The following is a 13,852-nucleotide window of genomic DNA, read 5'->3' as shown; positions in this document are numbered from 1 at the left end:
TTGCCCTATCTCGCTCAACGTACGCATTACCGAACACCAATCTTAACGTTAGGCTTCTCGGTGAATTTGAACTTTCAGAGTTTCGTTACAAGTCGTTTTCTTCTTCTTTGACTAATACCAAGGTAAAACCTAGACAAGTGAGACGAGAGAGGTGATTATGAAAAAGAATTATGGGTGGGAATATATTTTTTTTTTTTTTATCAATGTCACCAAGGTCGTAAACATGTCTATAATCTAGGTTTTAGGTTCTGTGTTATATACACTATTTAGAATATTATTTCATTGATAATGTAAATTTGGTGTTGGAACCAATAGTCAAGGTGAATTTACAATATTGTTTTTTTATTAAAAGTTATTTAAAAAAATGTCGTGCAATTATAGGTATTGGGATACTCTACTACATATGTCAAATTCATGAATAATAAAATAGTGCTCCACAATATTGATTTTTTATAATGGACGTTACATTTGAAGCATATATTTGGTCATTTTAAAATAACAAGTTTATCTATGGAAGTTTTGCATTTTGCTAAGGCTTTTAAAATAACTAGTTTTTTTCCCCTGGGAAAATCAGTAACTTTCATTAATATTTTGAAAATTACATAAGCAGATGCCGCGGCATTACTGTCAAAGTTCATACAAAATTCACCTTTTCAGGTAGTTCTCAGAGTCATAACAAAAAGTTCTAGTTACATCCATGATCTGTGCTTTACAGCCTATTTACTAATACAAAAAGTTCTTGTTCATAAATATATCAGCAGTTCATATTGTTCTCTGTTCACTATTTAGCTGTTGGGACTGTTGTCCCGCTGCATCCTCTGATCTATATATGGCCGGTGGTAAAACTGATGTTCCTCCGACCCATTCTGCTCCACTATTTGTCCATTGCCTCGTGGAAGTGACGAGGCCTCTTTGGATAGTTTGTCAGCCTCGCTATTGTGTTCTCTGTAAATATGCACACATGTAAAATGTTCAAATGCTGCTTTGAGAGTAAGAGTATTTTGAAATAAATTGCTGAGCATGTGTACATGGCAATTTGTCACATTATTAATCCAATTTACAACCACCATTGAGTCCCCGAATATGTTGAGCTGTGTAATATGATGAGATAAAGCAAAATGAAGTAGATTATATAATGCAGAGAGCTCAGCAAAATTGTTCGTTCCAATACCAAAACCCAATTTTGCAAGATATCTATGATTTTCGTTAAAGTGCAATACAAATCCACCGCCACACCCTGTTTGATTCGATGCACCATCGAAAAAAGCCCAAGGGATTGTTCTGTCAATCTCAGGCATAGGCTGTATAACACGGGTTCTGGTTGGGGACGGTTCAGGAAGTTCCTGGTATGCTGCTATGACTGCTATTTCAATATGGCTTCCCGAGAAAGGTTTATCTTCAAAAATGGCTCTGTTTCGAGCAAGCCATGCATACCAAATGGCCACAGGGGGGAGGTTTAATAGTTTGGATTCCGGGTGGCTACGGGCCCATGAGCACCAAGCCTCCTGTAGGTCAGCGCCGCTCCAGTCTCCCGTAATTCCCAACTGTTGACAGATATTCCTCCAAATGCTTTGAAACGTCGGGCAAGACAAGAATATGTGGTCTGTGTATTCAGATGCATTTTTGCAGAATATGCACCATGAGGGTCCCTGGATGGCTCTGCGGGTTAACTGTTCACCGGTAGGAACGATACCATGAAGCGCACACCAGAAGAAAAGCTTAGATCGAGGAGTGGCCCTTAACTTCCAAATGGAGTGCCACCAAGGTTGAACCTGATCCGGAGATCTGTGAGCAATGAGGGCACAATAGCCTTGTTTTGGGACATATGAACCATGGTCGGCCGGGCACCAGATCAATTCATCAGGCCCTTGCTTAATACGAATATGGGATTCAGATAGAGCCATGATGTATTGATCCCATTCCTGGTGCCATTGGTTAGGTAGGTCCAAAGAGTGGGCAGTTTTCCACGCCTGAGAAAAAATATCAGTGTGAAGTGGATCAGCGATCTGTGCAAAATGTTGTATCCCCCGGCCTTGTAAATAATCTATAATCTCCTGGTTTAATATATGTCTGCCTCCACTATTGCTCCAAGGGTCCAGGCCAATCCTGCCTGTCATTCCATCATTGATGCGCCATGCCAAGTTGTCCCGAATGAGAGGGAGTGAGTCAATCAAGGCCTTCCATACAGATGAGCCCCCCTTTGAAGACCAGGATGGAAGACGTGCCCAATCCATCATATTTTGAGGCCAAATGTATTTGTGGTATGTAACATGAGTCCACAGATTTTGTCTAGTGAGCAAGATCCATCCCATCTTGGCAGCAAGTGCTTTAGCGAAGTCAGGGAGCTCCTTGAGGCCCCATCCACCCCACTTCTTAGGTAATGATATTTTCTTCCAGCTGATCCAAGCAAATGTACGTTTCTCCTGATTCCCATTCCAAAGATAACGGTTACAAAGCTGCTGTATCCTCCCCAGGATAGTCCTAGGAATCCATGCTAGTGCCATCTAGAAGACTGGGGTAGCTTCTAGCACTGATTTTATGAGCACCAGTCTGCCAGCTCTAGATAGATATCTGTGGCTCCAACCCAGTAGCCTCTTTTCAAGTTTGGCAATCAACCAGGCCCAATCAGCAATCCTTTGGCATGAGGGTTTCAGATTGAAACCGAGGTATTTAAGACCTCTATCCAAAGAGTGCACCAAGAAAGGAAAAGCCTGTAGTGCAATCCTGGTCTCTTGGACCGAGGTGCGAGCACATGTGATGGTGGATTTCGATTGGTTAGGCATCATACCTGTGGCCGCAGAAAATCTTTGCAAGATTTTCAAGAAGTTCCTGGAGTCTCTGATACTTCCATCAAGAAGAATAAGAACATCATCTACAAATAGTAGATGTGTAAGATAGCACAAATCTGATATCCCAAGCCCACCAATATCCCCATTCCTCTTTGCAGCTTCCATGAGACGACTGAGTCCTTCCATAACTAAGAGAAATAGTAATGGTGATAGAGGGCATCCCTGTCGCAGACCTCTCTCTGAGTGAAAAAAAGAGGATGCCGAGCCATTGATGAGAACACTGAACGAGGGAGAAGTGATACAAGCCATAATCCATGTAATATAGGAGTGTGGAAACCCCAGATGGATCAGAATCATCTTAAGATAGAGCCAGCTGACCCGATCGAAGGCTTTGGAGAGGTCAATTTTGAGAAGGATGGCTTTCAGACTTTTGGACCAAATGGAATGAAGGGCCTCTTGGGCGAGTCCAATGGCCTCATGTATCTGACGAGAGTCTAGGAACGCGAATTGCTGGGGAGCTATAGCCCGGGAGAGGATAGGTCTGAGTCGATTTGCTATGGTCTTGGAGATGATTTTATACAAACAGTTGCAAAGCGATATGGGTCGATAATCATCAAAGGATTCAGGGGAATCAGATTTGGGGATAAGGGCGATGAATGTGGAGTTAATAGCATGATAAATAGATCCAGTTGTACGACTCTCCTCCACCACCCTCAGCAGATCCTGTCCCAGCACCTCATAGAAAGCAAGATAGAATTCAATGGTCCATCCATCTGGGCCGGGACTTTTGTCTTTCTTGAACCACTTCATAACCCCTTCAAGTTCATCAGCTGTTACAGGCCCAGTGAGATCCGCCACATCATCATCCTCCACAAATCTAGGGAAGTGGTTAGCTACATGGATGATGTCCAGGAGTCCGACTTCCCTTGGACTCTTGTATAAATTCCTGAAGTGGGTGGTGCCGAGGTGAGCAAGCTTTTGAAAGTTATCTGCAGACTCACCATTTGGGAAGGGAAGTTTCCATATAGTATTAGACACCTTCCTGCTCTTAGCATAGCTATGGAAAAACTTTGTGTTATCATCCCCCGCTTGAATCCATAGAGCTCTGCTTCTCAGCCGGATAGACTCCTCCCTCTCTTTGAGGATCCTGGCTTTTTGTCCTTCCAGGTTAATAAGTCTGCTCTTTTCAGCCCATGAGGTGAAACCCAAACCCCGATCGTCTGTAAGGTTACAGATATCGGCTTCTATTTGGGTAAGCTGAGAATTTTCCCTTTCGAGCTTATCCTTGGCCCACAGGATGGAAAGATGCTTTAGCTCTGCAAGATTTCTGCAGAAACTCCTAGCAAAAGATTCATTATCATTGATGGGGTGGGCTGTCCAGTAATCCTGCACCAGCTTGATATACGAGGGATCCTTCAGCCAGGTGTGATTGAATTTGAAAGGAGCTTTGGGCTTCTTAGTAGGCCCCTGAATCTCAAGATAAATGGGGTTGTGGTCCGATTGCCCCCCCGATCCAACCCATTGACGATACAGATGGACACGCTGGATGAGAGACCCTTTAAGAAGGAATCTGTCAAGTCTACGAGCCAGAGCAGCTTCTCCTATTCTTCTATTCCTCCAGGTGGGGAGGGGACGCTGCATTGGGACATCTATATAGTTAGATTGCTCAAGCAGGTTGAACATAAAATCTGTGATGGGGTCAATATGGCCATCCGAACCCCATGATTCCCTGAAGCCTAGCGAGAAGTTTAGGTCACCTCCCAATATGATATGATCCTCGTTCAACATGGGGAGATGAAGAAGGTTCTGCCAGAAAGCTTCTCGCTGAGAGCACGGAGCATAGATATTGACAATTCTAAGGTCCAAGCCAAGGTCGGCCGAGAAGATGTCCAGTCCAATAAAACCAGCCCCCCCCCAACTAGCAGATACTTTAATGGATCGGGGGTTTATGCCAATGGCTATTCCCCCAGATCGACCAATGGCATCATTAGCAGAGATAATCCATCCAGGGATCAGAGACAACAGAATATGGGAACATTGATCAGCTGAACAGAGCGTTTCTTGAAGCATGATAATGTCACAGGGCTCAGATTCGATGAGCCTCTTCAAGGCTAGTTTCTTGGAGGAACTAGCCAGTCCTCTACAATTAAATGAGAGGCACTTCATGGGGGGACACCTCTCGGGGTGTGCCCTGCTCTAAGGACCCCATCAATGGTCGATTGTCTGCCAGAGACTACCTCGGCCCCAGCAATCTTAATGGCTTTAGAAAGTTGAGATTTCCTCCCCCTGGTGCACGACCCCCCCCCTACTGAATCAACAATGCCCAACCCGGATAACTTAACGGGGGGATCCTTAGCAGGTTGCCGAGGACGAAGGAAGTATGGGTGCGGAGGGGAAGATGGAAACGGGGTAGGGCAATCCGAGAGGGGATGAGTGGTGGTGATAGGATCCACAGAGGTAGAGGGAGCAGTTCTGAGGGGGCATTGAATCATTGATACAGGAGATGAGGGTTCAATCATATCAATCGATGAAAGAACATGAGAAACGGAGATCTCGGAGGACATACCCGCTTCAGCCGCCGAACGAGCACGTGTGATAGGAGGCGATGAACGCTCGATACCAGAAGCTTCCATGAATGCTGAAGTCGCGGGGGAGGGACCAGCAGAAGGAGGCCTCGAAGGATTTGGTGATGCCATCCTGGATGAGGTCGGGGTGTGCCTCGGGGTATCGTCCGCTTTCTTGTTGAGGGGGCAGTCTCTGGCAAGATGTCCAACTTTATGACATCTTCTGCAGCGAAAGGGGACTCCTTCATAGTCCAAGAGCTGTACCCTGATGCATCTGCCCCATTGCAGCGTAACTTGCTCCTCAAGACCTTCTCGGGTATCCAGGTGAACCAAAATCCGAGCCAGTGATCGGCTTCCAGATTCCACAAATGTGCGATCATAATCTAAGTAAGTCCCGAGAGCATTGCCGACCTGTATAAACACTTCTTCGGCCCAGAAGGGAAGGGGGAGACCCGGAAGGCGAACCCAAATCGGCCCCGCACCAAGCTGTTCCTTTTCTGGTTCGAAGAGAGGGTTCCAGCGCTTAAGAAGAACAGGGGCCATTTCAATATGCCAATAGCGCCCCAAAACCAAATCAGTCTGACTCTCTTTGGAAAATTTGAGAGAGAACCAGCCTCTGGGAAGGACGTGGACCTCAGGAAGATCAAACAATACACCGCCCCAAATCTCTTGACCCACGATATGAGCCGCTGACGCGAATACGTTCTGCCCCTGACGTGCCCAACCAGAACCGTGTTCGCAATGTCCATATATTCCCCCAACGGCTTCGATTTGTCAAATTTAATAGATATATCCCTAGATGTCGCACGCACATAGTGAACCTTCTTCTTACCAGATCGAGGGGCCGATGGATGATCAACCAGAGGGTTGGTGATGCCTTCTCTCGCAGGGGGCGGAGCATGTCGCGTAGAGACCGCTGGGGTTTCAAAACATCCTGAACGGCGCGACCCAGATGCAGATGGGGTAGAAGAAGGGTAAACAGACGGCGGGGGGATAGGAACCGAGAGAAGAGGCGGAGCTGATGGGTCGAAAGAGGGAGATGGGGGTGTGTTAGAGGCCAAAAACTGTAAGGACCCAGGCGAGAGTGGCGGGACCTCGAAGGGCAGCGGCGCAGACGGATAAACTCCGGCGGAGGTAGGGCTGTTCCGGTAAACAATGGGCACTTCAGATGAGAGGTGAGAATGGAACCCGGGACCAGCTGACGAAGAGGATGGTAAAAACTGCGAACGGGGACCAAAACAGGGCTGACCAAAGATTACCTTATCCGGCGATGGATCCGCCGAATAATCCACCGCTTCCAGCTCAGGGGCATCCATAACTGACACGATAACCGCACCGACAGAGACAGACAAGGTAGCTACGGGATTGCTGCAGCAGGTTCCAGACTAGTGACCGCGACAGAGAGTAGGCTAGCCAGACAGGTATCGTGCCCTAGGTCGATGGTACGCCGGTTAACCCTAGCCCAAACCCTTGCGCGTACGATCCATCGTTCCCCCATGGCTCTACTCTATTTTGAAGTAGTATAAAGATCCAATAAACTAGGACTTATTCTAAAATAACTAGTTTATTTATGGGAGTTTTGTATTTTTTTTGGTTTTTAAAATAACTAGTTTATCTATTTATGGAATTTTTGTATTTTGTTGAAAGTTTTATTTAAAGGAACAATATCTTACCATGTCTATTTATAAATAGATTTCGAAATTATGAAATATAGAGTTAATATATTGTAGATAGTGAGGGTAAGGGGTTTTAAAATTATGTAATATAGAGTTAATATATTTTAGATATTGAGGGTGATGAGGGAAGACATTTCGGGTGGGAAGTGAGTGGATGTTTGATAAAGAGGGATTTAAAATTATGAGATATAGAGTCAACATATTTTAGACTTTTAGACATGGGGTGGGGAGTGAGTGGATGTTTCATAAAGGGTGTTTTAAAATTATGATATATAGACTCAACATATTTTAGACTTTTAGACGTTGAGGAGTAGGGGATGGATGTGGGAGAAGGGAGAGTTTATCAATATTGGATGGTATAAAAATAGGTTTTTGTATGGGAGATATATTAAAAATAAGGATTAGTTTTATTATAGATATGTATTGAGAGGAGGGTCCAACACAAGGATTTTAGAAATTTCTTATCAATATCTAATGATATTAGGGTTATTCTTTAATATCCCATGAATGTAAGCACTACGACACAAGTTGGTTACTATGAAAAAAGTTGAAGAAGTGGAGACCGCAAGTTGACTACTATGATATAAGTTGACTAAGTGGAGACCCAGCGATGAATTTAGTGATGGACATTTGGTTTCCTCAAGGCCTTGTAACCTTTTAGACTATTTATCTCTTGATGGAGGAGGAATGACCTGTTGAAGAGTTTTGTGAACCCAACGTTTCGGACTACAAAGTGAGTCCATCATCAGGGAAGCGACAGAAGATGATCTTTTAAAATTAATGATGTATCCCAGAGCTATGAACATTAATATATAGGGTTATTAAGGAGTGATGAGAGAAATTAGGTCGGCTTATTTTATTTAAAATTTATTTATTTATTATTCATTTATTTATTATTCATTTTATTATTATTTTATATATATATATATTTTTTATTATTATTATTATTTTTTATTATTTATGTTTATTTATTTAATTGTTATTAATATCATAGTAATTATTAATTTAATTTTTTCTTTGTTATTATTATTAATATTATTATTTATTAACTTTATTTATTTATTTATTTTTATAATAAAATCATTTATTATTATTATTATAATTATTATTATTTATTTATCTCTTTTTATTATTGATTTGTAATTCCTAAACTAATTATAACATATTTCAATTAGAACTATTACCCACCAAAAGTAGGAAACCTCTATAGGAATTTTTTTCTCTCCATTGGTCCCATTTGTAACCAACCTAGCCAACAACCCTATGATGATCCATAAATAGATTTACTTCAAAGCTCTTCAACAATGTTCTTTCCCATCTAACACACTTATTGAAGGAAGGTGGGTCATTTATCACACAATACACTAATCGTTTTTTAATAATGTGATTTCTGTAATATTAATGGCACACAAATTTAAATCATAGGTCAATCTCGATGCTTAATAGCTTTTGATTGTGCCCTTATTCCCACACTTTACCTTAGAGATTATCCTTTACCCCTATTACAATTTGGCCTTTATTCCTTTGTTTAGGAGGGTAGCTAATAGAAGGAAATGATTAATATAAGGTGCCTAAAATCCATACTTATCACTTCCCATCCCTACCTTATATTCACTTCCATTATTTGGGTTGATTTTTGTTTGTCATTGAGATTGGTAGTACCTTATATTCACATCTCTTAGTGAGGCTCTGGAAATGTTTCTTGAAATAAATAAAATCTTATGAAGCCACAATTGAAGGAAACAAAAAATTCAAATGAGGATGGGAACTATAATAAGCACATAGGAAAAGCCTATCATGAGCTCTACCCCACGCATTAGCCATCATCTAGTTCATCAACATTTAATCACCCAAGCTTCACTTAATCAACCTTTGACATAGCACATGTGGTTGTGGCATACTAAACAATACCCTTAATTTGACTACATATTGGAAAATACCTCTAAAAATCACTTTAATTAACCCGCTACGAATACGAACCCAATACACCTTCCCAATTTTAAAAACCCCTACTCTCACTAGATATTGTAGATATCCATTTTTTTATTAACATTTTTATACCCCTTTAAATTTATATCCCTAGTATAGTCACATGATGCCTCTATTATGATCCCACATGCATTCTCCAATTGTCTACAATACTTTTTTTTCTTTTGATATACATTGTAGATGCATATTTTTTCTCCCACAATTCAATTACTCAACCAACACTCAAGCATCTCAGAATGACTTGTGGCATTTAATGTTCTAAGGAACACAAAAATAAACTGTGTTTTATGAAGATTGATTATGTGCATGTATATAAAATGACATATAAATTGATCTATATGGTGATGAAAAATTAAATGATGAATGTTTATGAATATGTTTGCACCAAATAAGATGTTCAAGCACAAGTCTAGACCCTCAAAATGAAAAACAACTATGTACAATGAAGGTGGGGCCTCAAATCTCAAATCCATATAAAGTGATGGGTTATACCCCCATCACTATATGAATCATTCGCTCACTATCTCTCAATAAAAGGAAGTTATTACAACCTATTTGGGTCTTTGGAGAGGAACAAAGAGAGCAACCGCCTTAATGCATATCCAAGAATCTTGCTATGCTCATGCATTCATGGTTAATTATGATGAACATGAAAAACCACCCTTATTCAAATGTAGCAACCTTTCTTTTTGTAGTATTTAAAAATTACAAGCAATAGCGAGCAATTTGCTATTTTTTTGGCAAATGTTGTACATACAGACTATGGTATAAGAACATTAAACTAGATGAAGGATTGTCTAGTCTCTACAATGATGTGACGTGCTCATTTGTAAATTCTCAATAAGATAAATCTTTTCTTCTATTTACCAAATATATATTTTTAATGGGGTCCAAGTTGCTAAGTCAAATAATTGTGTCATATTCATAAGCATGTGTGCTTGACTAAGTGTCGTATTTTATGTTTTGATTTTCCTAGTTCACTTATAAACTAATGAAAAAGATATAGCATGTATTGAATGTGCAGTCACACTCCAACAACATATAAAAATGAAAAATATAGAAAATTATAATGACAAATGGAATTCACATAGAGAATACCCTACTGGAAGTTACACTCAACCTTCAATTATTTCCCTCCCTTCTTCAATCCTCTAGCATGGATTATTCCTTCTTCAATGTGAAATATTGCTCTAATGTTGATTGGTAGATGGTGTGACCATGGATATCCATCTCATAAACATCGAAACTTTAGTGGAATTAATTAAAAAACTGTGTTCTCTATCAAGTTAAGTTCAAGGCTTCTTTTCTAGCAAGGATGAGTGAGTGACTATATTTGGGGAAGACTAGTTGGCCTGGTTCACTACTTGATTTCCAAGACCGAGATTATTTAAGAAATGGAAGAACCATGTATTTAATGGCCATAACTAAACAACTCTATTGTGATAAGTTAATAAATGCAGTCTAATTTTAATGTGTGTTCATAGCACTTCACTCTATCATTCCTCTCCTCATTCACAATATAACTAGGAATTGCTCCAAATGTGGCAAAGGAAACGCCATAGGTGGATAGTATATGGAAGAAGAGCATAGATAAAGACATATGTGATATGTTGCAGTTTGAGTGAAAAAGAAATCTTGATGATGTTGCTACTGGTGACCTTTTATAATTGGGTCTTTATCACATGAAAATTCAAATAAAAAATATTTTTTTTTAGATACTTGAATGATATCTAAATGTTTGTGTAAATGTAAGCTTTTATTATTCTCACATTAATATAGATGAATTCATGAAAGTTTCTTATATAAAAATGCAACTTTAATCTTAAAAACATCTAGACAAATTTTCAGGGGTTTATTCCTATGGAAATTAGAATCAAAATGTGTATTAATGATACAAATAGTAAAATTAATATTTAAAACAAATAAATAAGAATAATAACCACCACCATCAACATTGGTGTTGTCACTGCTTGTTGCTTGTACGGACGGTTTACCCATGTCCAAATCCTCCATCCTTACCAAATTATAAATTCAAATCTATAACACGCAAAGCGGGTTTATCCCAATCCACAAAAGGAAGTAATTGCTGGTTTAGTCCAATCCACCAAATGCAGTACTTGGTGGTTTACTCTACCAATTCACACAGTCTTCATAAAACGTAAAACACACATACATTTGAGACTGCGTGCTCTAATAATTTACATCTTCTAACGCCTGCACGCCGACATATACGCCTTATTTGCCCTAGGTCGCTCAACGTACGCATTACCGAACACCAATCATAACGTTAGGCTTCTTGGTGAATTTGAACTTTCAGAGTTTCGTTACAAGTCGTTTCATTGTTTTCTTCTTGTTTGACTAATACGAAGGTAAAACCTAGACATGTGAGAGGACAGGTGATTACGAAAAAGAATTATGGGTGGGCCTTTTTTTGGATCAATGTCACCAAGGTCATAAACATGTATCTAATCTAGGTTTTAGGTTTTGTGTTATACACTATTTAGGTTATTATTTCATTGATAATGTAAATTTGGGTGTTGGAACCAATAGTAAAGGTGAAGTTACAATATTTTTTTATACTAAAGTTTACTTAAAAAAAATATTGAAAATAGTGGTCCACAATATCTGATCTTTTATAATTCGGGTTACATTTCAAGCATATATTTGGTCTTTTAAAATAACTAGTTTATTTATGAAAGTTTTGTATTTTGCTCAAGGTTTTATTTAAAGGGGTTTCACCTTGTTGAGCAATATCTTACCACGTATATTTATAAATGGGTTTCAAAATTATGAAATATAGAGTCAATATATTGTAGATATTGAGGGTAAGGGGTTTTAAAATTATGAAATATAGAGTTAATATATTGTAGATATTGAGGGTCCGAAGGGGAGACATTTGAGGTGGGGAGTGAGTGGATGTTTCATAAAGGGGGTTTTAAAATTATGATATATAGACTCAACATATTTTAGACTTTTGGACAGTAGGGGCAAGGGATAGATGTTGGAGAAGGGAGAGTTTATCAATATTGGATGGTATAAAAATAGGATTTTGTATGGGAGATATATTAAAAATAATTGGGAGGGTCCAACACAAGGATTTTAGAAAGTTCTTATCAATATCTAGTAAGATTAGTGGTATTCTTTAATATTCCATGAAAGTAAGCGCTATGACACAAGTTGGCCACTATGACAAAAGTTGACTAAGTGGAGACCACAAGTTGACTACTATGACAAAAGTTGACTAAGTGGAGACCCTGTGATGAATTTAGTGATGAACACTTGGTTTCCTCAAGGTCTTGTAAGCTTTTAGACTATTTTTTTTTTTTATTATTATTGATTTGTAATACTTCAACTAATTATACCCGGATGCGGGTGTCAACATGAGAAGTTAATGCCATTGCATGAGCAGATGGAAGCTGGCGAGCAGATAGGCTGGAGCAGGCAGCATAAGGTGGGCATTTATGGTTCATTAAGGTCGGCATTCTTTCAGAGTACGCTGATGGAGTATATTGGTATGGCGCTAATTCTGTGGGTCTTCATTGTTCTGGCTGGTTCTGGAAATGTCGAGGGGCTTCTTCTCTCGGCACGCAGAGGCTATATTTGGGAGTCCGAGTTTCAGGGGAAGCCGCCGTGGAAGCTTAGAAACACCCTGCTGCTCAGCCTGAGGTATAATTATGTTGGGTCTGGGTGTTTCAAGACAGTCTCTGATTTCAGTTTAAGCCATCTCAGGTTAGTCTTAGGCATAGTTTCTGTAAAATTCAGGTCAATCTTCACCTCTGCAGCAGGAGCTTGGGTGGGGAACTGGGTTCTCTCCGTGGCGAGCCATTTTCTGTTTTTCTGGTCTTTCACTGGTGTCCTTAGAGTCAAAGTCATCCACGTATCAGTTGGGTCTTCTCTTATAATTCGTTCGACCTGTGATTGGCTAATCCCTCATCCTCAGCCTCATTGTGCTTGTAACTTGCTAACTTATCCTTCCATGGCACCTCGTCGTCGTGGTATTCCTAGGAGAGGGAGCCACTCGGGCTCCCGAGGAGGGCAGGGGGAAAGGGGAAGCCATGCTCCTCGGAGTATATCCCCGTTAGCCATAGCCGCTCCTTCTAGCCCTCCCTCAGAAGAATCTGGTCCTTCTTTAAACAGTTCACTGCACACAGCAATATTTAAATTCAAAAGCAGGCTCCATAAGCCACTCATTTCTGCTATAGTTACGGTTATCTTCTCAGAGGAGGAAGATGCGTCGGCGAGCTCGGATGAAGAATCAGAGGATCAGCTACCACCTCAGAAAGCCAGTGCCTCCCAGAGCAGTTTGGATGAAGAAACTCTCAAAGTCTCGGCGGAGATGCACGAAGAGGTCGGTCAAGACGAAGCAGGCGGTCAATGGGACTCTCCCCAGGAGAAGGTCATTGCCTGTGAACCAACAGATAAGTATGACAATGTTTTGTATCCAGTCGCCCCTTCGGGTGGCAATTTAATGGATGTTGAAGATAACGTTATGATAACTTGGGAGCGAGCCCCAGATACAACAAATGACAATGGGATTGGTAAGTCAAAGTAGGCCTTTTCTCTGGTACCCTCAGTTTCCGAACAATGATTCGATTTTTGGGTTTCTTGTGCTTGTGGCAAACTCTCAGTGGGCTATGCACCTTCCAATACCTTCAGAAGCTGGGAGATTAATTTGAAACTCCTTTTTGAACTGCTGGTAACAAGTAGTAGTCAGTAATGTCCGGTCTAGTCTTTGGGTCGACTGAGCTCTGTTCAGGGGTCAATTTTTTGAACAAGCTTTTTGTAATCCAAGAGAACAACTATATCTGCGAAGCTTTTTTGTTGGAGGGATGGC

At 40.5% G+C, this 13,852-nt stretch overlaps 1 protein-coding gene across 1 annotated transcript; it reads right to left on the bottom strand.

The window, feature by feature from the left end:
* Nucleotides 1-785: 785 nt before the first annotated feature.
* LOC149227945 (uncharacterized) lies at nucleotides 786-4,859 on the bottom strand. Its single transcript, XM_089380631.1, has 3 exons — nucleotides 3,603-4,859; nucleotides 3,168-3,512; nucleotides 786-2,423 (listed from the first exon to the last, which is right to left on the bottom strand). The coding sequence occupies exons 1-3, from the start codon at nucleotides 4,857-4,859 to the stop codon at nucleotides 786-788; spliced, it is 3,240 nt and encodes a 1,079-aa protein (XP_089236757.1).
* Between the last annotated feature and the right edge of the window lie 8,993 nt (nucleotides 4,860-13,852).

The sequence above is a fragment of the Pinus tabuliformis genome, chromosome J, assembly GCF_031772625.1.
Source record: "Pinus tabuliformis cultivar Carrire ecotype Pingquan chromosome J, CPIR1, whole genome shotgun sequence".
NCBI lineage: Eukaryota > Viridiplantae > Streptophyta > Pinopsida > Pinales > Pinaceae > Pinus > Pinus tabuliformis.
Note: the sequence above shows the minus strand (reverse complement) of the source record. Positions and strands in the feature narration are given on the sequence as shown.